Genomic DNA, 27,156 nt, shown 5'->3' on the forward strand with positions numbered 1-27,156 from the left:
AAAATTCAATTCTGCTGTTATTTACTCATCCTGTGTGACTTACTTTCTTCAAAAAAAGAACACAAATACACCATGAAAATAGTCGAGTGTTGTTATTGTTAACTGAAAATAAAGCGATTAAAAATACTTTTCTTTAACTGAAATAAAGCTGAAATAAAATATAAATATTTTATATATTTTTTTCAGTTTAGGTTTTTCATTGAATATTTATTTTATTTTATTTCATCTTTATTTCATTTAAAATAAATAAATATTCAATGAAAAACCTAAACTGAAAAAAAATGATCAAATATATAAATATTTTATATATTTTTTTTCAGTTTAGGTTTTACATTGAATATTTATTTTATTTTATGTCATCTTTATTTCATTTAAAATAAAATAAATATTCAATGAAAAACCTAAAATGAAAAAAATATATAAAATATATAAATATTTTATATATTTTTTTTCAGTTTAGGTTTTACATTGAATATTTATTTTATTTTATTTCATCTTTATTTCATTTAAATATTTTTTTTTTTTAATATATATAGTTTTGGTAATTTTAGTACCTAATTTCATTAAGTTTATGTCAAGTTTTTTTTTGTTTAATATGAAGTACTAAAATAACTAAAACTATTAAAAACTGTTTTAAAAAAAAGCTTAAAATAAACATTCAAAGAAAAACTTGAACTTGTAAATATGAACAAATAATAATAATAAAATAACAAAATTACTAAAACTTACACCAAAAATCAAAATGAAAATATAAAAATAAAAGCTAATATTAATAAATACTATAATGGTATATAAATGCACTATATTTCCATCTCTAATCAAGAAATCAGATCATCTATATTTTATCTATACTATCTACTGATAATCAATCCCAGATTAGTGAACAAATCACTCTCACTGATTCTTTGACCAGGATCAGATGACTCAAAAGAACGACTCATTAATGAATTATTCTTCTGAGTTGGATCTTTTTTTACTATTTAAACTATTTTCAGTGAATAAACGCTTACATTCAGGTCTGTTCCTCAAGCAAATCTATCTTAAGAAGACTTGAAACAGCCATTACAACCAGTTTAATGATGTTTATTTGTCATTTTGGAGTTTGACAATCACTTTCACTACACAGAAAAGTTCAGGACACTCCTCAAAAATTCTCCTTGCTTTAGAGCTAAGAAAGTTTGAGTGTGAGACATTTGCTTGTTTAACACAGAGGCTCAGGCTCATTATGGCAGATGAGGAGTGAATCGTGCTCTTTGTTTTAATGAATATAAAGAGATGTGCAGCTCTAATGATGACCGCTCCGACCCCGTCTTTAACAACCTCTCCTCCTGCCCTCGCTGTTCCTGTCGTCGCTGTCGTCCTCCTCCCCCTCTTTCACTGCTAATAACCAGCTTTCATTCTCTCGTAATGAATCAGGACTCGACTGAATGCTGAACTATCATTCGTACTGGCTCCTTAATTATCACCCGTCAGAGTCGTTCTTCTCCTCCAGCAGAGTTTAGATCCATTATGAGCAAAAATGTTTACTAATTGCTTAATGATTTGGTGTTTGATTGGGCTTTTTTCAATACTATTTGAGTGGTTTCTCTTCCTGTAGATTAACATCAAATGGTTATTTTGGTTAAATATAAACATATGCCTGATCTATTTGTTATACATTTTTTTAAATAATTAGATGACAAGTTTTAAAAGTCTATTTATTTATTTACTTACTATTTATATTATTACCATTTATTGGTTAACAGTGTTGTTTTATGTATATGACAAGTACATGATTGTTTATATCATTTCTTGTTTGCAAATGAGAAAATCAATAAAGTACAAATCATTAAAAAAAAGTCTTATGATGGTACACAAGTAGGGTTGGGTCTCGTTTTAATTTGAACGATTCCGATTATTATCGATTCCTAATTTTGATTCCAATAAGGTAAAAAAAAACAAAAAAACCCCGTAGATATCAGCCTTATTGCAAAACATTTCATTGTACCTGAATACCATGAACAAAAATCAACATGCTAAAGAACACTAACACAAGTAACTTTAGCCTGTGGTTTAGCAAAAACAACTAGTCTAACTAATATAAATGCCAAGCATTATTAAAGACAAGTAAACACTCAATCACAGCAAATAAATACTCAAGTGTTCGATTCCAGAATATATTAAGTATATCAATTGATTTTTAAAGACATTTAAGGGGTCATGAACTGAGAAATCAAATTTTACTTGAGCTTTTGACATTGAAGAGGTCCTCATACTATAAGAATATCCTGTAAGTTTCAAAACTGAAAACTTCCTTGTTTTACTGTAACCATGTTAGTGAGTGTTAGTGAGATGACGAGGAGTGATACAGGATCACTGGACTAAAAATAGCATTACCTTCCAAAGGATCCTAATGCTAGGAATGTGGATATTCATTTTCAACAATGTGAATGTCTCAGTTGAGCATTATGTATTTGTATTCGGTACATTTCACTGTGGATTATTTGGTAAATCAGTTGCAATTTCGGCGCAGGTTTTCCAAACAGACTTTTGCAATATGGACTCGACAGTAATGCCACAACATGACCGTGTTAATTATAATGCCTGATCTGTGACCAGTGATTTCTGATATGTAATGATTCATGTACAGTCAGATGTTCTTTGTCTATGAGGCAGTAAATCAAACCAGTGATGAAACGGTCAGGATGAAAATAATCTGTGATTTAAACTGTGATTAAATTATATATATTAAGCGATCAAAGAACGCTCCCTTTACAATCGCTGGAGCTGTCAATCAAATCAATCTCTCGCCAAAACTCCCGTTATAATCAACGAATCTCTTATTTACATTGTGTTTGCACTGTTATGATGAAAGCATTCGTAATTGTGCAGAAATCAAGTTGCAATGATGAGATCACTGCATTCATGCGCCCAACATGTCTGTTGATCATCACTGCAACCTTTCATGCCACGATCTAAATATAATGCTATATTTAACACTTTTACGAGAGCCGTAATAGTAAAAACGTGCTTTCGAGAGAGTTCCACATGTCATACTTAGCTATTTCATATGCAAAGATGTCAGCCAATCACAGCAGTGGATGTTTACACTGAAGTCTCACAGCAGACACGCCCCTTCAAACAGAGCGTTCAAATCAGAGGCTAAAATCAGGGTAGGAAAAATGCCTTTTATTTGTCAATTATGACCATTTTTGATGTAAAAATCATTCTAATATTATAAGTGCACCCCAGGAAACATTATAAAACAATAAAATAATGCAGTTCATGACCCCTTTAAGATGTTTTACTGGAAAGCTAATCAATATCATGACTCATCTCTGCACAATTTACCTTCATTTAGATCTTGAAAAATACTCTCAGAAGCAAAAACAATACAACTCACATGCTCCAGATCAACTCTTCTAAAGCAATCTGACCAAAATTTAACTTGTTATTCACTGATAATCTTTACTTCCAGTAACCAGACCAGTGAACACTGTGATCATGTGACCTGGATCAAACGATTCATCAAAGAGATCCAAATCATTAATACCTGATTCACTATTTTAAATCGTTTGATCACTACTCAAGTAGATTTTCAGTGAATAAAAGTGTTAAATTTGGGTCTCTTAAAAAAAATCTATCATTTAACTTCAGATACCTTCTATCATACAATTTGAACCAGTTTCATGAAACTTTAATGGTGTTTATTTGTCATTTTGACCTCCTTCACTTTCATTATACTAAAAAGAACATCTTGAAATACTCTCAGAAAGCTCTTAAAATCGTTCAAAGGTTTTCTGAGCCACTTCATGTGAGGATTGTTGTGTGTCTGACCTGTTGAAGAGGTTGTTTCTGGAGACCATCCTCAGGAAGCCGGTCGGGTCGGTCACTGAGTTGAGTTTATTATTGAGTTCTTCAAACTGCTGGTCCAGAAGGTCTCCAGCTTCGCTCTCAGTCTCGCTGCTGGAACACGCTCTGAAACACACACAACACAACGTCATTTACACACAAAACATGGTACTATGACTGCAAAGGAACTTGGCTTACTGCTTTTTTTTTAAAGAAAAAAGAGCAATAATTAATTGAATGTAGTAAAACTAACAATCAGAACAATAAACATTACTTCTGGCAAGTATAGTTCTTTATTCAACAACAATGGAATACTTGATTCTGATTGGCCAATCATGGAATTGACAGGTCATCAACGTTGCAATTGAGTTCCAAAAGTAAAAATCCCATTAATTTCCTTTTGATTTTTATTAATCAATTGATCATTTTTGTATGATAACTTGCAAAGCATTAAAAACAGACCTAATGTACGCTAGGTTCTTAATCGATGATGTATGCTCGTGTTAAACAGTGAAAAATTACATTACCCATAATTCTGCAGAAAAATTGCACCAAACTAGTCAGTTACACTGTAAAAAAAACATTGCTGCCTTAAAATTTTTAAGAACAATAAACTTGGATGTTTAAGTCATTTCAACTTCAGTTACATTAAACTGACTTGCTGAAATAAGTTAAGCAATTGAAAAAAAAAACATTTTTTTAGACTACTTAATTTGCATATATGCATAATTTGCAATATATGCATATTTTGCAATAAACGTAACATATACTGTTTTATACTGTCATGCTTCTAGTCAAGGTTTGTAAGGTTGTGATTCACCTCGTAGCTGGTTCGTTTGGTTCATGGTTTATTACTCTTTAACAAAGACTTAAAAAAAAAATCCTATGGAAAAATGAATGTGAAAAATACCGGAACCAAGGCTGCTGAAAAAGTGGGCTCTCAATGGATAGAAATATGGTTCAACCAATCAGATTTCAGAGGCGGAGATGTCAGTTTTAATAAATTAATTCATGTTCAAATTCTGTCTGCATGTTCTTGCTTACTCTCCTTTCACCATGAAACACTTTAGTATTACAACTGATTCAAATATTATTCAAACAATATATGAGCATATGCATGTTTGAGATCATATGAATCAATTCTACTGACTCTTTAGTTCTCTGAAACATAACTGTTAACTCAATTAAGTTCCTCAGCTACAAAAGCGCAACATCTGAGTGATGAAACGCTCCCCGCTTATCAAACACACTTGTTTTATCTCAAGACATGCACGTGTTTGTTGACTTTTCATTCCCGACATCCATTGAGATGCAACACAAAATAACAGAAACAATGTTACAAACGACCAAACAACTCGAGCACAACGGCAGCCACAATCACTGATAATTACTCTGCGTCTGAGGAACGCGTGAGCACATTTCTCTGATTAGCTTTAATGAAAAAACAGATCTCTTCAGTAATCCGACTCATTTGAGACGACACACTTGGATACCTCTATTGGGTTAATAAGGTTTTATCCACCTCACCTCAATTACACACTAAACGTGCTTCATTCGTACCTAATGAACGACGCAGATGCTCTGCTGATTATTTTGGACGCACTATCAGATGGCATTAAAACGTGTCGATATGAAGAGATTTGAACGCTCTGAATAGCTCATTAGCACGTGTTTACTTGAGCACTTCGCGCTGAGAATGAAAGGGAACGTCTGGTAATCGTGTCCCCTGGATTTCCAAACTATTCCGAGGCACCAGCGTTCCTCTCATTTTGTGTCCTTAATCTCCGCAAACATGTTCGCACTCCCTCTCGAGACGCAAGCCGTCCCAAATCCTGTTGAAATGTTAATTTAATTCTTTGTCAGGATACACTCCTCTAGGATGGGAATAATCTTGTTTTGGTGCCAACTAGAGCCGGAAAATGAGATCTGCTCTTGTGCTTATAGTGACCCAGTCATGGGGCGAGCGGTTGCATGTGCGACCCGTCCGCGTGCCGAGCTCTAGTGGATGTGGGAAGTGTGCATTGGAAATGAAGATGGCTGGGATGTGGAGACAGCGCCGTGGGCCACATGTGTCAGGCAGAGATATGCGAGGATGCTCTGAAAGGAAAACCTTCCTAACACCCTTACAGGAACGGGAACAGTCACATGGAGGGCAAAACAAGGCTTTCCTCTGCTGCCCGCCAGTTATTTTCACCAGGTTTGTAACTAGTAGTAAGCCTGGGATATTAAAAGACCAAATTCAATATATACCTTATTGATGATGCATATTATGTACAGGCAGGCAAATTAACCCAACGTGCAATTTCTCATTAAGAGTTTCACCATAGAAAGCCATTATAAAGAAAACGTTAACCTTTTAGCGTGTTGTGTTCATATTCTGGGCTCATCAGCTTGGCTGTATATATATGCATCATCAATAAGGTGTATATTGAATTTGATCTGTTTCACTGGACATTAAAAGGGTCCTATTGTGCTTTTTTCACATGTTCCTCTGTCTTTAGTGTGTAATGTTGCTGTTTGAACATAAAATTTCTGCAAAGTTAAAAAGCACAAAGTCCCTCCAGCGAGAGTTCTTCCCTATATCAGTGTCAGTGTTTCTGAACTCCTGAAACGCCTCCATTGTAGTCTTGAGTTTCTTCCGGGAACGAACACATCACAATATTCCTCATTTAAATAATTCATACGCAGAATAAAGGGGCGGGGCCTGGTTGAGTTAGTTAGTAGTGTGTTAAACTGGCGGTAATGGTAAGAGGCGGGACATTTCACAAACACACTCGAAACTCTTGACCAATCACAGCACACTGATCCAGCCGACCAATGAGAGCACAGTGTGCTTTTCAGATGGAGGGGCTTCATAGAGACAGGAACTAAACAGAGCGTTACTGACAGACTGGGAAGAGAGGAGCTGCAACAATGGAGAATATGGGGAAATTAATGTGTTTTTATTTTTACTTTCAAGCATCAACTCTATTCTAGTCCAAAAACAAAATCAAGACTTTGTGTTAAAGTGGACCTATTAAGCCCTTTTTCACTTTAAGGGCCCTATTTTAACGATCTGAAATGCAAGTACCAAGCGCAAAACGCAAGTAACTTTGTGGGTGGATCTCGGGCGCTGTTGCTATTATACCGGTGGGATAAATGACTCTTGCGCAAATCTAAAATGGGTTGGTCTGAAGTAGCTTCATTATTCATAGGTGTGGTTTGGGCGTAACGTGAAATAAACCAATCAGAGCGTCATCTCACATTCCCTTTAAGAGCAGGCGCGCTTGTTCCATGGCGGATTGCTATTATAACGGCGGATTTGCCAGACGTACACCAGGAGCGGTTCACAGCCGAGGAGACCAACGTTCTCGTCAGGGCCGTAAAACACAGAGAAGTGACATTGGGGATGGAGAAACACACCCAGATTAGCTTCGGTTAAACAGGCGTATGATAATTTGGGTAAATGTGTCAGATAGATTTATGCCTATTTTTTCACATCTTCATGGACACCACAATGATTTCCCTCGTGTGTTAATATTTTTCCTTGTAATAATGTATGGTTTTCTAAAAATGAGAACTGCTGCTTCTGTGTAGATGAGAGAAGCAAAGTGTATATGCGTTGTGCACACGCTACATTATGGCCAAAGCATGCGCCCTCAAAATAGCATATGAAAAACATGCGCAACGCGCCACTGACTTTAGACGAGGTTTCTCCTGGTCAGTGGCGGAATTGTTTTCTGAAACTGCAAAATAGCACCAGGGAACGTTTGCGCCGGAACACGCCTCCTCTTTGCGCTGAACCGCCCCCGGGAGCGCAAGTTAGTTAATTTCCTAATTTACCGACGTGCATCTGTGGAGGGAAAAGTTCGCTGTGCGCGGGTCCAAAATAGGAATGAAACATGCGTCGGTGTACAAAGTCAATTGCGCTGGGTGCAAGATAGGGCCCTAAGTGTTTTTCACGTGAAGCGTTTTAGAATGTCCCGCTATTTTATGTTTTTTAGTTTTTCTTCTTTTGAGAGGTGATCTAAATATTAGTGGCTTGAAACAGATGAAAGGTCTGTCCTGCAGGTCTATGTTTTGCCCAGTCATGTGACTGAAAACTATGAATAGTGAGCGAACCTGATACGGAGTTATACTGTATACTATTTATCATCTCAGGACAAAGTGAAATAAAACTGCAAAATGTACAATATTCCTATATGAAAGTAACAGTGTTTTATAGTGTGTAACTCATATGTTTATAGTGTATTCTGTACTTTTTTAGTGTTTATTCATTGTTGTGTGCAGCCTTGACAGTTCTTTTTCTCTCGTCTTTGTGTGTAAAAATGGCAAATAAAACTCAGTGGAAGCTGTTTCCCAGCTAAAATTGAACACGCTGTCTGCGGCGGACGCGTTTGAAAGCCATTTCTGCTGAGACAAGCAGCAATATGAATGCATTAGACTATAATATGCAAATTATACATCATCAAAAGCGGATTATTTCCTCAAATTAGGCCGAATTGCTTTATGAACCATAACTCAAACCACAGCTTTACATCAACCACACAAACAAACTCAAATGGACCTGGGAAAAGACTAAACACTGCAGTGTGAAATGCCTTAATTAGTGGTGCTTACTTGGTCAATTATCACTATTACTGCTGCTCATACTGAGTGTTAATGATTGATCAAACCCTTAACCATATTAAATACAACTGTACAGCAACATCCGTGCAAACACCCTTCATGCCGCCGAGTTTTGCATGGACAAACACTAGTCACATTAACAATCCAGCTGAAATTGTGCATTAATCACAGAATTATTCTGATGAATCTCACGAGCAACGCACTGAACTAAAGGGTGGAAGAGGTCTCGCTAAACGAAGCATAATCGCTCATATTGCAGACGGTCGCGGGTATCACAGATCCTGTTCGTGCCTCTTTCTCTCTGCACAATGAATGGGGTCTTCAAAGGTGGCATATTGCACCCAACCAAGTGGAAAAGATTGCTCGCAGCCCCTCAGTCGAGTGCTAAATTATCTTTTAATGGGCAGGGATGAGCGCAGAGCTCGCTGGGAGAAGCCATCACACCTCTGGTGACTAATGCGCTGGGCACCAGAGACACGCAGCTTTCCACGCGCGTACAATAATGGCCTTTGTTTCAGGCTGATGCTTAATTCACACCAAGAGCTTCTGACGTTCTGCCATCCTTCTCCTCCAAACCTGCCAGCGTCTTCACCTAATTAATGTCAGAGTACACTCAACACTGCAGCAGCGACTCCTCTCGAAGCCTCTGTGTGAGAGGTGAATAACTCCCAGAGATCAGTGCGGTGTGGCCTCCAGCCCCGCTGTGGCGTATGACAGCATCGCTGAGATGTTCCTGCAGGGCATTAACACACACACGCACACTCATCCCTGCTGCGCTCGATGCCACCGACCAACCATCCATCCATCAAGGGTATATTTAGGAGGTTGCAGTCTTTCACACTAACATGCACACAGATGAGCACTGGACATGCTCTTTTATTGGGAAAAACATTCTTAAATCTTACCTAGCAACACCCTAACATCCAGTGCACCCTAAAAACCATCTAGGAACGTCCTAACAAGCATCCAGAAAACCCTAGCGATGCCCACTTAGACTAACCTAGCAATCAGGGTTTGAAATTAGCACCCGTCAACCCACCTTAATGCGGGTGAAAATCAAGTGTGGCGGGTAACGCTGTCAAATAATTGGCCAATCGGCGTGTTACTGATTATATTTACTCACTTTGCTGGGGAAGTCCGTGTAAGACAAATCTGCACAGATTTAGCACAAATACTCAACTCGTGAGTCGTGATGATATATTAAATACAGCGTATTGCACAGAATCTGCTCATATCTGGCTTACTTGAACACACGTCACTACGCAACAAATAATGGCATGCTTGTTCATTTGCATTGAAGCAATAGCGAAGAGTTAAAAGCATTGGGTTAACAGAAAAGACATTGTTATTTTCCAACATCCAAAAAATGTTTTTATGTTATTTGTACTGTATGGATATGTCGACCTAAAATACATTTTTGGTGATGAGAATTAAAGAGGAAGGGAGGAGATGGTTGGATGACAGGATCTTGTTGAATAAGAAATTAACGTATGAAATCCAAATTTTATATAATATATAGCTGTAACAATATTAATCTGGTTTATTGATTTTTATTTTGGGCTAGTAGAAGTTCTGAATGGCCGGTAACTTAAAAATCTAGTAGCCTAATTGGGTGATGGGTTCATTTCAAACCCTGTTAGCGATGCCCTAGGGACCACTTAGACTAACCTAGCAATGCCCTGGTGAGTTTTGCACAGGCAAACACCTTTAATATTAGTGAATATCTAAATTATGAATAACTAGCGACAAGTCTGGGCAATAAGTTTGATGTGTCATGCATACGCCACCAGATTATCTCCTTTTATATCTACCTTGATATAAAATATAAGGTTCATAGTAGAGCTGCACGATTCTGGATTAAATGAGAAACACGATTCTGAACAGACAACGAAACAAAATAACCTGTAATTTACAAGAGGTTTGAAAATTTAAAATTTTAATTAATCTGAATTATTTAAAAAAACTCTGGTTGAATGAATGATTCAATGACTCACTTATAAATACTTCCCTTGTTTCATTACTGGATGAATCAGTGTTTTTTGAACGAATCTCTTGAATGAATGATTCAATGACAAACACATTTTTTAACAGTCACTTGTCGCCACCTACTGGTGTAACAATATAATTGATACAATCCTTATTTGAAGCACCAAGTAACTTTCAAAAGGTGATTTGCTCTATTTTGATCACTAAATAAATCAGTGTTTATATCCAAACTATAAACTTTTATCTAATTTCTGTGATATTTTGAATATTTGTCACACAGAAATAATGATACTGTGTGGTTGAAAAGGCTGTTTCATATCTATACATGATAACGGCTCTCTCTGGATCAGCGGCCGTGCGAACACAGATCTGAATGTTCGCTGAGATTCAGTCAAAGGTTAAAAGACGCAGCTGCATCGTTGTCATTTAGGAATGAGTTTGTGTGGGTGTTTGATCTTTTAACGTTGATTAATGCATTCACCTGCTGTAGTAGGAGTCCACACCCAGAGCTTCACGGGCATTAGCGATGTGTTGCTCCAGAGACGAGGGCATGACGCCACCGCCGGCCTCCTGGAAGTCCTCCGACGCGCCCTCACCCAGATACACCTCGTGAAACTTCAGGATCCCTGTCAGATGGAGAGCAAAGGTCAAGCCGATTCAGACAAAGGTCTTTATAACTATATTCCTTATTAAACAAATATGATTATGGTGATTATTATTATTAACCAATGTTAATTATATTGCTGGTGGTGATGTTTTATTAAAGCAATATATCATGAGAGGTTACTCAGTACAGTGATTTCACGGTAACACTTTACAATAAGGTTAATTAGTTAACTACCTTAGTTAGAATGAACAATATTTCTTCAGCTTATTAATCTTAGGTAATATTAATTTCAACATTTACTTTTACGTTATTAAAATCAAAGGTTGTATTTGTTAACATTAGTTAATGCACTGTGAACTAGCATGAACAAACAATGAACAGTAGTCTTTTTATTAACTAACAATAACAAATATTAATAAATGCTGTAACAAATGTATTACTCATTATTAGTTCATGTTATAATTAACCTTATTGTAAAGTGTTACCGATTTCACCATCACACTTAAAGGTCAGATGTAAAATACAATCATTCAGACTGGACCGAACGGTCTCAAACTCCAGTGTTTTAGACATAAAGTGCGTGTTTTGCCTAATAATGAAATTATAATAATGTATAGAGCCACACACGAGGCACGAGCAAGGTCAGCGGTCTCCTGTGACCGGCTGAAATCTAGTTAGGTGAATTTTGTACATGAGCAAAAGCACTCCCGCTTTAGATGTACGCTGGCTTGACGTGTCTTTCTGCTACAGACGTCAATGCTGGAATAAATAAATACATGAGCTTCGAGTCCAGAAAGATGCAGATGTGTGTGAGTGTGTGTCCAGGGATTTTTAGTGTACTAAAACTAACACACACACACACATATATATATGTATATGTTTTATTTATTTTTATGGAGTGTGTTTTACGTGTGTGTGTGGTTGTGACGGGTGGCATTAGGGAGGCAGGTGGTACTGCCGCTTTGCATTAATTCTCAGCTTTTTCCCAGATTCACCAAACAGCAGGCGGCACAATGAAGCCGTGGGGAACAGAAGGTGTGAGGAGTACGACAGCGTGAAGCTGAGCATGTGTGTGTGTGTGTGTGTGTCACTCAATGCTATACTTTTGAAAGAGAAGCAAACCCAGATTAGGTCAAAACAACTGTTCATTTGTTGTAGGATGAGGTTCAGCAAAACTTACGACGTGTTTGAGTGTGTAACAGGTGTAAATAATGACTTAAAATAGCTGACATCAACTTTTAATCTAAGTATTTTTTTAAAAACTGTTTTTTTTTTAATGTTTTTCTTTCTTGTGCTTTCTTCATGAAAATATGAATTTTTGTCCTGTGTTCCCAACTTGCTCCATTAACAAACTTATATGTATGTACAGGTGTAAAGTCCAGGTTCAGAAAGTAAAAGTCCTCCTCAGTATTTTGTTCCAATCACCTGATTTGCTAATTAGCACAGTTTTTCAGCCAGGAGATAATTAGAGAACTAATTCGTGAAATCTATACACCTCTGTATGTACGTATGTATATGTATGTAAATATGTACATAAAGGCTATTATTTACATCAGTAGCCTTAAGTTTCTTGACATATTTTTGTTCTGCATTAACCAAGTGTGTGTCTTGTTGATGTGTTAGCGTGTGTTGTGTTGGTGTGTGTTCAGACAGACAGACAGTGTCTCAGCGTGTCTCTGTGCCCGTCTCACACCTCCATCACCCCCCCACCCACATCACATCACTCCATCGCTTCAGTCAGGCTGAGCTCAACACACACTACATCACACATCACTGCCAGACATGCACGCTTTACACCACCTGTCAGAAGTTTTTTTTTTTTATGTTTCTGAAGCCTCTTCTGCTCACCAAGGCTGCATTTATTTAATTAAAAGTACAGTAAAAAAATACATATTGTGAAATATTATTACAATTTAGAATAACTGTCTGCTTTGTGAATAGGCCTATATTTGAAACTGTAATTTAGTTGATCAAAGCTGAATGTTCAGCATCATTACTCCAGTCTTCAGTGTCACATGATCCTTCAGAAATCACTCTAATATGATGAATTGCTGCTCAAGCTGCTTATGATTATTATCAATGTTGAAAACAGTTTCCACACTATTTTTTTGTTGGGGGTAAAGACATTTAAAATGTTACAAAAGATTTCTATTTTAAATAAATGCTGTTCTTTTAAACTTTCTATTAGAAGAATCCACAAAAATGGTTTCCACAGTTTCCACAAAAATATGAAGCAGCACGACTGTTTTCAACATTGATAATAATCATAAATTTTTCTTGAGCAGAAAATCATCATATTAGAATGATTTCTGAAGGATCATGTGACTCTGAAGACAGCGGTGCTCGTACATCTGAAATCCAGTCGCTTGCACATGCACAGCTCTTAACACTCATAAATATTATCATATTGCGTATAAATATTTTGCATGCAGTAAGGCGAGTCACATGACTTTTCCTCGCTTTCTGTCCATACTTCAAACACACATGCACGTACGCACACACACATGGAAAAAACGTGTTACATTATTGCATGACTGATAATTGAAGTAGGCCTAACTAATCACACATCTTTACTTTGTATTTAAAGCACTGATCAGTTTGTGCTATGCATTAAAAAGTGTTGTTTTCTCATGTTACAAAGACCGTGCATGCTCTCTCTCTCTCTCTCACACACTCTATACATGCATCAGACGGATATATTCAGCTTGTGTTGTTGAAGCTTCCCCATGAGTGATATGTCCTTCAGACTGTATAAAGTTATGCAGAGCGTTAGTGGTGGGAGTTCATGAATGAACGGGACTCTGGAGAGTCTTACCGGACCCCGGGGCCAGGAGCCAGCTGTACAGGTATCCCGCCGCCAGGGAGAAGTAGAGCACCAGGGCCCGCTGCCCGTTCACCGTGTCCAGGATGTGCTCGACCGTCACGGGGGTGTACGGGTCCGAGTCCTGCTGGCCCGTCTGTCTCTCCACCAGCAGATCGGCGAAGGCCCGAGTGCGTCCGCGCTCCGCCACGGCCAGAGCTTCGTCATGATGCCCTGAGTAACACATTACAGAATTAGCCTTTATTTGTCATTGCATCGGGATACAACAACATTTTTGAGTGACTGCTCAGCGGTGCTACAATACATACACATATAAACGACACAATCTCTTTTTTTTCAGAGGTCAAAGGTCAATGCTGGTCTTCATAAAGCTATGATCACATCAAGTATTTCCTACTTCATTTACTGAGATCATTGACAGTTTCATCGTCGCTGTCAGGCGGAAACCTTGAATCTCCATATTTCATTTTTATTCATTAATCATTACTATTGATCACCCTTTGCGTCTGTCTGTGGGTTTTGCAAAATGCAAACCAATGAAAAGTGTTAAAAGAGCTTGTGAGTAAACATCATAACTCTCTCAAACTGTCAGTCAAACCTCAAAACTCAATCGTGAATGAAGTTTGGAACATCTCTGCTTGTTTGCAATGCAATGGTTAATAAAGTACAGTGTTTTCTTTACTCTACAAACACTATATATATAGACTAATGTTTTATGTATTTGAGGAGGGGAGAAGAGTGTCCTAGTCTAGCATTTGTCAGCGAATTATTGTTTTATACTACACATTTTTTCTCGTAGTCTTTCATGATGCAATGTTGTGCTTTTTATTTCTTGTAATCTTGTAAAATAAACTCAAAATCAATATTTTCACTACTGTCTAAAATTTTGGGGTCAATTTCATTTAAATATTTTTACTCAGCAAGGATGCATTAAGTTTATCAAGTGAAAGTAAAGACTTGTATTACAAATAAAAACTGTTCTTTTGAATCAAAGGATCTTCTAAGAAAAATATCACAGAAATTTATAATACAAGAAACATTTTTGATTATCATCAATGTTGAAAACAGTTGTGCTGCTTCAGCACAACTGTTTTCAACATTGATGATAATCAAAAATGTTTCCTGAGCATCAAATCATCATATTAGACTGATTTCTAAAGGATCATGTGACACTGAAGACTGGAGCAATGATGCTGAAAACTCAGCTTTGATCACAGGAATAAATTAGCTTTAAATATATTCACAGCTATTCTAAATTGCAAATATTTCAAAACATTACTGTATTTCCCCCCAAATAAATCTGACGAGCATAAAAGACTTTTAAGACTTCTAACCATCTATAAATCCTTGAACAAAGATGCATTTGCTTGAAAAGCAACACTGCATAATTTATTTTTCATATTTTAAGTATAAACTCATCTACAATAATAAATAAATGTGTCATGTTTCAAGGATTTTTAGATATCTGAACTGGTAAACAAGTCAAAAAAGATGAATTAACTCATTGAGTCATATTTTTAGCAGTGTCCAGTCAGCTGGTCATTTTAGCAAAATAAACCCCTTTATAGTGACGGTACATTAATCCTTAAAGGAGAACTCCGGTCAATTTTAACATTGAGCTCATTTTTTTGTACATTTGGAGTGCTGTCAATACAGAGAACAACGACAAAAATCGGTGTTGCCTACACCGTGTTATCCTCTTTTTAAAATTTGCACCCTGTTGACTTCAATGGGGCAAGTTTTAAACCTGCTTTTAGCCTCTTAACATCCTTGATGTGTCATTACAAGTGCACAGAAAATGTGAGTGATTCCTTCAGAGTGAACACGAGTGAGTCTGACTGCAGTAGATGTGAAAGAAATGTATAAAAATGATGTTATTTAAGCCAGCGCAAATACCTTTGTTTACATCCTGTTTTTCGGTTGAAGTCCAAAGTAGTCGATTGCCGAGTTCACGCGCGTGACCATAGGTATTAAACCTATGCGTGTGAACTCTGCAATTGACTACTTTGGACTTCAACCGAAAAACAGGATGTAAACAGGTATTTGCGCTGGCTTAAATAACATCATTTTTATACATTTCTTTCACATCTACTGCAGTCAGACTCACTCGTGTTCACTCAGAAGGAATCACTCACATTTTCTGTGCACTTGTAATGACACATCAAGGATGTTAAGAGGCTAAAAGCAGGTTTAGTACTTGCCCCATTGAAGTCAACAGGGTGCAAATTTTAAAAAGAGGATAACACGGTGTAGGCAACACCGATTTTTGTCGTTGTTCTCTGTATTGACAGCACTCCAAATGTACAAAAAAATGAGCTCAATGTTAAAATTGACCGGAGTTCTCCTTTAAGCGCTTAAACACTGTTCTGTGGTCTGAATGGTTACCGCATGATATACACAGGAAGGAAGGAAGAAGAAGAGGAGAATATTTATACCAAGGCTGACAAGGACCCTCTGGAGAGCCTGGTACGAGGAGGTCTGCAGGTCGAACAGCGAGAGCTTGTAGTCGGTGCTGTGCTGGGCTTCATGACGAATGGTCTCGAACAGAGCCGACGCACGGTACAGCTGTGAGGCAAAAACAAGATTCACACACATGTGTTAATAATAAAGCACTGACCTGCTCTGACACCGATCACGAAACACTGCAACGTGTGTTATCACGCTACAGAGAAACAGGACGCCTAATGAGACCAGCGTGTTTGTCTGCAGTGCTCAGATGTGTCCAGCGGAGGGCAGCAGACTTCTACGCCTAAACACACATCGGCTTCACACATTTCTGTGCTTGTTTTCTTGCTGCCTTTAATCAAATCACAGCAAGTCAAGATGAAGCCCTTATGGAGCCTTTGAGCAACATAAAACCAGTCTAGGCACGTGTGGAAATGAACGTCCTGAAACAGCCACAGTCGTGTTTGCACTGCAAGCGGCTCCTTCTCGTTTGGTGATGATGGAAAGTGTTGAGGCGAGTTAGTGTGTGGGATGACTGACGTGGTATTTCTGCCTAATGATAAGCTCTCATTCAGAGTCAGCATACGTGTGTGTGTGTGTGTGTGTGTGACGCTGCCACCGCTGACAGCTCTTGTGCGTGCGGGAGAAAACGAGTGTGTAGCTGACATCTGAGTTGAGAACAAACCTAAAGTAGCAATGCTAACTAAACTAAGTTTTTCAGTAGTGTGATGAATGTCTTCATGCCTTAAAACAGCTTGAATGTAACTCAACACCCTTGCCTCATTTAGTATCGATGAGCCATGAATATGCTAATTAGCCCCGCCTCCACTCACTCACACCAGCTGACAGATTCACTCGGTCAACTTACTGAGGTAAACGCCGCACAATGGTATCGCTCTTTACAACGTCGGACACATAACGGTAATTAATATGATTAGCCTTTTGCTTGACCAAGTTATCAAACAGCTAATAATGTGTTGCTAATGTTACACAAACTATGCTCCTGTTCGCATATTTCTTCTAACAATCATCAGAAACGATTTGAACAACTCAGAACGTCAGTGGAGAAAGGCATTTAGTTCATCATATCATAGTAATATACATCATACACCCGCTATATTGCTAAATCTACCCGAGCTTCTCTCGAGCCTGCCCTGCTGGTTCGCTGTTAATGATATGCTAAAGCCCGCAGGCACGTTGATCTGATTGGTTACAAGGTAGTTTGTGACGTCAGAAACACCAGCGATTTCAAAGCGTGTTTTTGAGACTGTCTTTGGTTCACTGCAGTTTTAAGGAGGAAATACTCAGCAATGCTGTCGACTTATGAATTTACACATGCTTTGTCTTAAAGCAGATTAAAAACACCACATATACATATAAACAACATTAAAAGCTGGATTTACACCACAGGGGGACTATAAGTAGTTTTAGGATGTCTGATTCGCTTTAGTGAATTGATTCATTTGCATGGTTCATGTACAGTAAATAGCAATTCACGGATCAAGTAAATGATTCACAGATCATACAGTATAAATGATGCAATGATTAAATAGACGATTCACTGGTGATATAAAAGATTCACTAATCAATGAACGATTCACTGGTGATATAAAAGATTCACTAATCAATAAACGATTCACTGGTGATATAAAAGATTCACTAATCAAATATACGATTGATTCACTGATCAAATTTCACAGTGTCTTCTTTTTTGCAGTAAAGTGCTGCTTTTTGTCCCTGCATCTTCAACTCAGTTAATCTATTTTATAACTTATCACACTTTAGTTTAAGGTTCAATTCTCACTATTAACAATTAACTATGACTTTTGCCTCAATAAACTCCTAATTACTGCTTATTAATAGTTGGTAAGGTAGTTGTTAAGTTTAGGTATTGGGTGAATTAAGGGATGTAGAATGCAGAATAAGACATTAAAATGTGCTTTATAAGTACTAATAAACAGCCAATATCCAAGTAATATGCATGATAATAAGCAACTTAATAGTGAGCATTGGACCCTAAACTAAAGTGTTACCAAATTTTTGTTGTATATATATATAAAAGTTGTATATTCAATGTTGTATGTTCAATGTTATTCAGCATACACGACTTGCAAATATTTTTTTCTTATTTTATGCAAAAATCGGACTAAACTTAGTGAGGTTTATACCTAAAACAAGAAAAACACTTAAAATATGAATGCAAAAACTTTAAAAGTTAATAAAAAGAAGTCTTAAAATCTAAAGCAATTTGCTCCTCAAGCAAAGTCTTGTTTACAGAAATATTTCAATATTTTTACAGCAAAACTAGACATAAATACAGTTTATAAAAAAAACGGTAACTGAAAAAAAGGTGTAGGATTTATTTTGAAACCATTTCACTCAAAGATTGCTAGTACATTTCACAAATAATTACAAAGAAATGTCAAGCAACACATTGAATTAAACGTGACATTTTGAAGCAGACAGACTGAACTAGTATTTTCTGGTAAAATACACTCCAGTCATTTTTTGTTTCATTTAGAACTTGGAAACATCATTGTTTACAGTGTATTTGTCTGGTCAAGCCGTCCTCCTCCACACGAGCAGTATCTCGTACTTCAGCGCTTCCAGTGCTGGCTGATGCTGCATGTTTGAGTATTTATGTGTTTTCAAGATATATGTGTGTGTTTGTGGCGTGGAATGTAGCGTTTCTCAGGGGTTCGGCTGCAGAGAGCCCTTCATCAGCATACAGCACAGCCAGCCTGCAATCAATTAAGAGCGGAATGCATCAGCACACACACACACACGCACATGCACACACACACGCACATGCACACACACACACACACACACACCATCTGCAATCTGCAGCGCTCCAGAACTGTCTATACATCACACACACACACACACACCAAACTGAGTCACCAGGGAGGAAGGCCATGAAAAGCTACTATTACTACACTCACACACGCTGTACTATCAGCTGACTCGGGTTTCTTTTCATTTTCTCCACTCCACGGCCTGAAACACTCTGCAAACGCAGACACAAACGCTCGGTCGACACATTACAAGAGCATGTGCACCTTCTGTCATTTTTTGGAGGCTAAAATACTTTCTCATTGCCTAGTTTAATATGCAGAGATACCTATAGTTCATTCATAGGTCGTGTGTCGCTTTTTAAAGGGGACCTATATGCCCTTTTTTAAAGTCTTGATGTTGTTTTTGTGCTCTAGATCAGGTTTTCCTGCTTGAATGTTGATTATTTCCCTCATATTCTCCATTGTTGCGGCTCCTCTCTTCCCAGTCTGTCAGTAACGCTCTGTTTAGTTCCTGTCTCTATGAAGCCCCTCCTTCTGAAAAGCACACTGTGCTCTGATTGGTCGGCTGGAGCAGTGTGCTGTGATTGGTCAAACACTTTGAGTGTGTTTGGGAAATGTCCCGCCCCTTACCATAACCGCCAGTTTAACACACTACTAACTAACTCAACCAGGCCCTGCCCCTTTATTCTGCAAGTGAATTATTTAAATGAGGAATATTGTGACGTGTTATTTTATGACGAGGGCGGGGCAACCTGTCACTCACATGAGATCCACCAATAGCAAACCACAACCATCCAATCAATTCCTCACGGATAAAATCAAGCCCGCCTACATTTGCTCTTGTTCCAGAAGCCGTTTCACTTGAACATACGTCACTATATGGAAGAAGAGACAAGCACAACTTCCATTTCATGCCACCTTTAACAATAACAACACTGACCCACGCTATATTTACAGACCTGAATATGACTAAGACTTTTGAAGGACTCTTTTCTCTCAAGACACTAAGGGCCCTATTTTAACGATCTGAAACGCAAGTAACTTTGTGGGCGGATCTCGGGCGCTGTTGGTATTATACCGGCGGGATAAATGACTCTTGCGCCCAATGCAAATCTAAAATGTGTTGGTCTGAAGTCGCTTCATTATTCATAGGTGTGGTTTGGGGCGTAACGTGAAATAAACCAATCAGAGCATCATCTCACATTCCCTTTAAGAGCAGGCACGCTTGTTCCATGGCGGATTGCTATTATAACAGCGGATTTGCCAGGCGCGGTTCACAGCCGAGGAGACCGATGCTCTCGTCAGGGCCGTAAAGCACAGAGAAGTGACATTGGGGATGGAGAAACACACCCAGATTAGCTTCGGTTAAACAGGCGTATAATAATTTGGGTAAATGTGTCAGATAGATTTATGCCTATTCTTTAACATCTTCATGGACACAACAATGATTTCCCTCGTGTGGAATATTTTTCCTTGTAATCATGTATGGTTTGCAAAAATGAAAACTGCTGCGTCTGTGTGTAGATGAGAGAAGCAAAGTGTATGCGCGTTGTGTACACACTACATTATGGCCAAGCATACGCCCTTAAAATAGCATCTGAATAACATGCGCAACGCGCCACTGACTTTAGACGAGGTTTCTCCTGGTCAGTGGCGTAATTGTTTTCTAAACCTGCAAAATAGCACCAGGGAACGTTTGCGCCGGAACACGCCTCTTTGCGCTGAACCGCCCCCGGGAGCGCAAGTTCATTCCCTAATTTACCGACGTGTGTCTGTGGAGGGAAAAGTCCGCTGTGCATCGGGTACAAAATAGGAATGATACAAGCGTCAGTGTACAAAGTCAATTGCGCTGGGTGCAAGATAGGGCCCTAAAAGAAAACACCCATAATACCCCAGCAAACACCTAGCAATCATTTTAAAAACACCCTTAAGTATTATAAAAAACAACAACAACATTTTTGGAGGGAAATTTTTTGTTAAAGTGACGTTTCCTTGTGCGATCTTGCAGCACACACACGACTGGACGTCTCAACAAAAGCAGCACTCATCTGAACGTGTAGTCCGTGGCGTGTTTGATTGACAGCTGCTGCCAGAGGCGCGTGAGGCTTGAGACTGACTGTCTCTCTCTCTTTCAGACGTCCCTCCCCAATGGCACAGCTGCCTAATTGACAAAAATGGCTGTACGATGATATAAACACATTATCCTCTAATCTTCCGTCTCCCTGCAGACGTTCGGCACGTATGCGATCAACATCCTTGAGACCCGCCGTAACCGAGACGCGAGAACGGCTCTTTAAATTACAGAGGGAGAAGAACAATCTAGAGCTTTCCTGCCCAGACGGCCAAGATGAAATGTGATCCGAGCAGACGATTACAGAGACGTCACCGTCTGAGCCGACCACCTAAAGAAATCAGCAAAAAAATCTAATAAAATCTGTCACTTTGAGCTCAATAAATAATATCAGAGGTTCAATACACACCTCAGTCTGGTTTCATGCTTTTTATTGGAAAGATTAGTGCACAAAGCAATCCTAAAATGCGACAGGAAAACAAACAGCGATGTCTAACTCATATCAAAAGTACACTTTTTTATTAATGATTCATATTTTTCCACATATTTTATATCTGGGGGGAGTCATTTTTTATTTTATTTTTATGTTTATGAGAGCATTTTTCTTCACATTTATTTTATTCTAACATATTTTCAAGTCAAAAAAACACTTTAGATTAGTTTCACGTTCAGCAACACTCACTTATAAGACATTAAATACAGATTTAGGATTATAAATTGTTCTCACAGGAACTCACTCCAACATGAGCTCTTAAAGAGACAGCGCTCTTCAACAACTGAAGGCTTGAATCTTTACAATGATCTACCGTTGCCCCTTTAATTTAGTGCAAGATAACTGTAAATGTTAAAATAGATTGGAATAAATATATATACAACACTGACTGACATAAAAAAGTTTGGCGTCGGTAAGATTTTGTAATGTTTTTGAAAGGACTGTCGTATGCTCAGCATTTATTTGATCAAAAATACAGTAAAAACAGAAATATTGTGAAATATTATTACTATTTAAAATAACTGTTTTCTATGTGAATATATAGTAAAGTGTAATTTATTCACTCTAAAAAATGCTGGGTTGTGTTAACCCAATGTTGGGTCAAATATGGACTAACCCAACGTTGGGTTAAAAATTCAATTTAAAAATGGACAAACCCAGCCGTTGGTTTACATTTTTAATGTAACCAATGCAATTTGTCCATTTTTAAATTGCATTTTTGTCCATTTTTGATTTTGTCCAAAATGCAATTTGTCCATTTTTAAATTGCATTTTTTAACCCAACGTTGGGTTAGTCCATATTTGACCCAAAATTGGGTTAACACAACCCAGCAGTTTTTAGAGTGTTCCAGTGATCAAAGCTGAATTTTCAGCATCATTACTCCAGTCTTCAGTGTCACATGATCCTTCAGAAATCATACTAATATGATGATTTGATTCAGGATTCTTTGATAAATAGAAAGTTAAAAAGAAAAGCATTTATTTGAAAAATTAACTTTTGTATCATTATAAATGTCTTTACTGTCACTTTTGATAAATTTAATGTCTTTGCTGAATGAAAATATTAAAAGTCATATATATACAGACATTTAAACTAATCTACCTGGAGTGTTTCTGTCACTTTCCGGTTGATTTCTGATATTTTTGTGATTCACTTGGACCCTTTAGTATTGACTTGTGAATCATTCGAGTGTAAAAACGTAGTTCAAGCTGTGGTGCTCTCAAAACACAGCTCTGTTTGCACTTCAGCACGTCCATTTCTGAAGCGATCGATGGTGTGCGTTTACGCCGGGACTATTTCCTTCACTTTAGGCACAGACATCACACACTGCGGCTTTGAGTGACTCAAATGAATCACTGAATCGGTTCACTGAAGCTAACGAATGGAATCCGATCAGATGAATCGCGCAACATCCAAATCCTAAGCAGGGATTCCTCAAACAAACCATGAGCTGGAGTGTTTGCCGTTCGTCTCGTTTGGACTGAATCAATTAGGGCCTGAATGCAGAGAGTGTGTGTTTGTGCAGCGAAGCTCCCTGAACATCAAATCCGGCCTCTTTGTTTGTCTCACACAATGATGAAGTCACAAGTGAAGAGTCTGACGGCGATGACAAGTCCGCAAACACACGTACGCCTACAGACACATCATTAGAAGAAGCAGAGACAGTGGAGCTCTGTCAAGAGGAGCGTTCATGAGCGTCCTGTGCATCTGTGCGGGGACTGCGGTAAATTGGCTGTGTGTGTGTGTGTGTGTTGTACCTGGTGCTGGGATTCCTCCAGATTGCCGCTGGCCCACAGCGAGAGCCCCAGACGGTGTCGAATCTTGGCCTCGTCCTCTCGACGGCCCAGCTGCTCCGCCAGACGCAGACCTGAGACACACAGAAACAGAGATTTACACACAAATGCTTCTCCAGGAACTGTTTTAAATGATCAATTTAAAGGGATGGTATAATACCCTAAGTTTTAGCTCAAAATACCCCACAGATATTTTTATATCGCATGTTAAAATTGTCACTTTTTGAGGGTGAGCAAAAACACACCGTTCTGTGTCTGTTCCTTTAAATGCAAATGAGCTGCTGCTCCCGGCACAGGGGGGCGGAGCTTCAACAGCTTGCACTCACACAGACATGCACTGAAAATTTCAAAAACTTTTAGCCTTTTATGTTCAGAGTCAGACAATGATGGAGAGACTCAAGAAGAAGTGACAACATGTAGAAGCAACAGGACATTTCTGAATGGTTAGTTGATGAGTTTATGCAGCTTATGTGTAGTTATCTTCTAGCCATTGATTAGCATATTCTGTCTTGATAATCTATAAATCGTGTTCAGGGGGCGGGGTTTATGTAAATTCTAGGGTTAGTGATGTCACTAACCCGGGAGGAATGTGGTGTAGTCTCTACCAGCCGTTTGTTGTAGTCCTTAAAAAGTGATTTCTTTAAAAGCAAATATCTCCCTTTGCTTTGAACTTTGAGCGTTGTAACTTTGCAGATGTTGTTTATGCTCAAACAGCAACATTACACACTAACTAAAGTTAGAAAAGTGATCAACCAGCCCTTTAAGTTTACTCATCCCTACCCCATGTCAAAAAGTGCTTTTCTTTTTGAAAAGATTGTATGCTTTATGGCTTTTAGTCTATGTTTGTTTGCAGTATAGACGCAGTAAATTTGATAATTATATTTAAATTGTAGTTTTTCTCTTCCAGACAAAGATTGTTATTTTAGTATTATTATTATTATTTATTAATATTTTGAATAAAGCTTTTATTTTTTATTTTCAGTTTTTATTTTGATGTTGAGTTTTAGCAATGTGCTTGTCATTTTATGTATTTTTAATATATATTTAATGAATTAATTAATATATATTTTAAACAACATTTCTATTTAGCTTGCATATTAAGTTTTAGCATTTTAGACTTTTTTTTATAACACTTTTATAACACTTTTCTAATTTTCATTATTATTATTTTTTTTAAGCTTTTTCCTCATATTTATATTTTATATTCCTACCAGCTGTATTTCAAATGACCAAAACATTTCCAATTAGTTTTAGTTAACTTTAACAATGCACGCAGTGTTTCATCCATACCGTGACCAGGTGTTGCCAAGATTCAAAAATGAGTTATAGTTCATAAATTAAACTTTGTTACGACCTGTGTTTAGACTATTGTGTTCCTTTTCTCTTCCTTGTGTTCTCTGATTTCAAACATGTTATCCAATGATGGGCTGTAAGAAAGCCATTGGTTGTCCAGTCGGGGTGTGGTCTTTATAAGGACGCTGCTGGCACTCATCGAGGAGCTCATTGTTGGTTCGGTCGCACGTGGGATGAGAGCTCCGGGATCCCTCCTCCGACCGATGATCAAATTTGTTTTGTATTGTGTGCATTAGAGACTTAGTTTCAAGTGAACGTGCATCTTGTGATAACCTCTGAACCGTTCTCCTATGTCTAAAGCATCCTAACAGTGTGGAGCGTAGGGGTGTCCTGCCTTGTTTATTTTGAAAAATTGTTTGATCTCTGTTTTTGGCAGGGAGTTAGGTAAGCTAAATGTATTTTCTTTTGTTATTTGATTAGGTCATTTTTTTCTTTTTTATATTCGTTTTGTTTGTTATTTTGGCCTTTGGGACACCCTGAAGAGATGCTCTTTATTTCACTTGTTATTCCTTAATAAATGTATTACTTTTTTTGCTTAAATTTGTGTATTTGTTTTTGATTATCGACCGGAGTAATGCGTGCTGGGATTCCATTTCCACAACCCAACAATTATTTATTACGCCTCTTTGGTGTTTTTATATTCCCCTAGAGTCGGGGTGTAATAAACTTAATAAGCTGTTTGGTTAGTATGGAAATAATGTATATCAGATTGATTTCTGAAGGATCATGTGACACTGAAGACTGGAGCACTGATGCTGAAAATCCAGTTTTGATCAAAGGAATAAATAAAATTTTAACATATATTCAAGTAGAAAACATTTATTTTAAATTGTAATAATATTTCATAATATTACTGTTTTTACTGTATTTTTGATCAAATAAATGCAGCCTTGGTGAGCAGAAGAGACTTCTTTTAAAAAACATTAAACAATCTTACCAACCCCAAACATTTGAACAGGAGTGTATATACTTTGATTTCATACTTTTTCCTTCTGTTTTATCTGGAAGAAAAAACATGCATTTTCTTTTGTTGGGTGAAGTATTCCTTTAATAAAAGCATAACCAAAACTCTCAAGTGGTTGAAATCAGTTCTCGTATGCATTGTTTTTAAATTCATATTTTGGTGCGCTCTGCAATTAATCATCCTACAATAACAGCCTCCAAAACATTCCCTTGTCTTTTCTTCCTCCATTCTTTTAATTCTCTCTGTTTTCATGTTTTTCATCACCAGACGTTGACATGGCTGTCGGGACGCGCTGGTATTTAGGTCTCCTCAGGCACTGATCTGAAGAAAAGCCTCAGAAATGATTTTTTTCCCTGTTCAACACAGACTTTAATCGCGTTTCAATACCACTTTGATTCCTTTCGAGTTCAAACCCAAGACAAAAGAAATGTTCAGTAAAACACTCCCCCCCTCAACACCATCTACACGACCACATCGGACTGAATTACACACACTGTATGTATTTAGTGAAGTCATGTCTCTAATGGGTAGATACAACACTAATATCCAATTATCCATTTCTTTATCCTAAATATGTCTTTGTAAACAACTGTTTTTTTTTTATTCTGACAGAAAGTAGTATGCAGTATGCATACTGTTTGACAGTCAGATCAACTAATCAAAGGTCATGTCTAGAACATTGTTGCCCTTGTCTTGATGATGTTTTTGTGCTCTACTAGAACAGGTTTTCCTGCTTGAATGTTGATTATTCTCCTCATATTCTCCATTGTTGCGGCTCCTCTCTTCCCAGTCTGTCAGTAACGCTCTGTTTACTTCCTGTCTCTATGAAGCCCCTCCTTCTGAAAAGCACACTGTGCTCTGATTGGTCGGCTGGATCAGTGTGCTGTGATTGGTCAAGCGCTTTGAGTGTGTTTGGGAAATGTCCCGCCCCTTACCATAACCGGCAGTTTCAACCATAGACTGTAAAAAAATATGGATGTAGTGTCCGTGGCGTCACCCGTAGTGTTTCTGAAGAGCATTTTTGAAGCCCAAAGTGGGCAGAGCCGGCCGTCGCCATCGCCGTGTGCGTCACTCCCGGATAACCGAAAATGGGCAAAGAGGCGGATTAGCTGAGGTGACGTGACGCTAACAGACAGCAGACAAACGCTAGTAGTGACATCAGTGGTAATCCACCTGTCACTCAAGTGGCCACGCCCTTAATTATGCAGAACTTTAAGGCTTAATATAATTTAAACGGATGAGTTATAAAAAAATGAATTGCAGTTTAAGTCACTTCTGTGTCGGATTCAAGAGAGAGACCGGAAGATTGTCACTTGGTATCAACCAACAGTAAATTTCCAGCCGTTGATTTTCCATTGCCGAACCAATCAAACACACAACAAGCA

The 27,156-nt window shown here is 37.9% G+C and overlaps 1 protein-coding gene across 3 annotated transcripts in view; it reads right to left on the bottom strand.

The window, feature by feature from the left end:
- ttc28 (tetratricopeptide repeat domain 28) overlaps positions 1 to 27,156 on the bottom strand; it is a 323,900-nt gene that overhangs the window by 15,345 nt on the left and 281,399 nt on the right. For all 3 annotated transcript variants that reach the window (XM_079860763.1, XM_079860762.1, XM_079860764.1), the window contains 5 exons: positions 23,419 to 23,528; positions 16,289 to 16,418; positions 13,848 to 14,066; positions 10,907 to 11,051; positions 3,817 to 3,957 (listed from right to left, as the gene is read on the bottom strand). In XM_079860763.1, coding sequence (XP_079716889.1) covers positions 3,817 to 3,957; positions 10,907 to 11,051; positions 13,848 to 14,066; positions 16,289 to 16,418; positions 23,419 to 23,528 — 745 coding nt within the window. The remainder of the gene's footprint in view (positions 1 to 3,816; positions 3,958 to 10,906; positions 11,052 to 13,847; positions 14,067 to 16,288; positions 16,419 to 23,418; positions 23,529 to 27,156) is intronic.

Source organism: Squalius cephalus (assembly GCF_949319135.1).
Source record: "Squalius cephalus genome assembly, chromosome: 24".
Lineage (NCBI taxonomy): Eukaryota > Metazoa > Chordata > Actinopteri > Cypriniformes > Leuciscidae > Squalius > Squalius cephalus.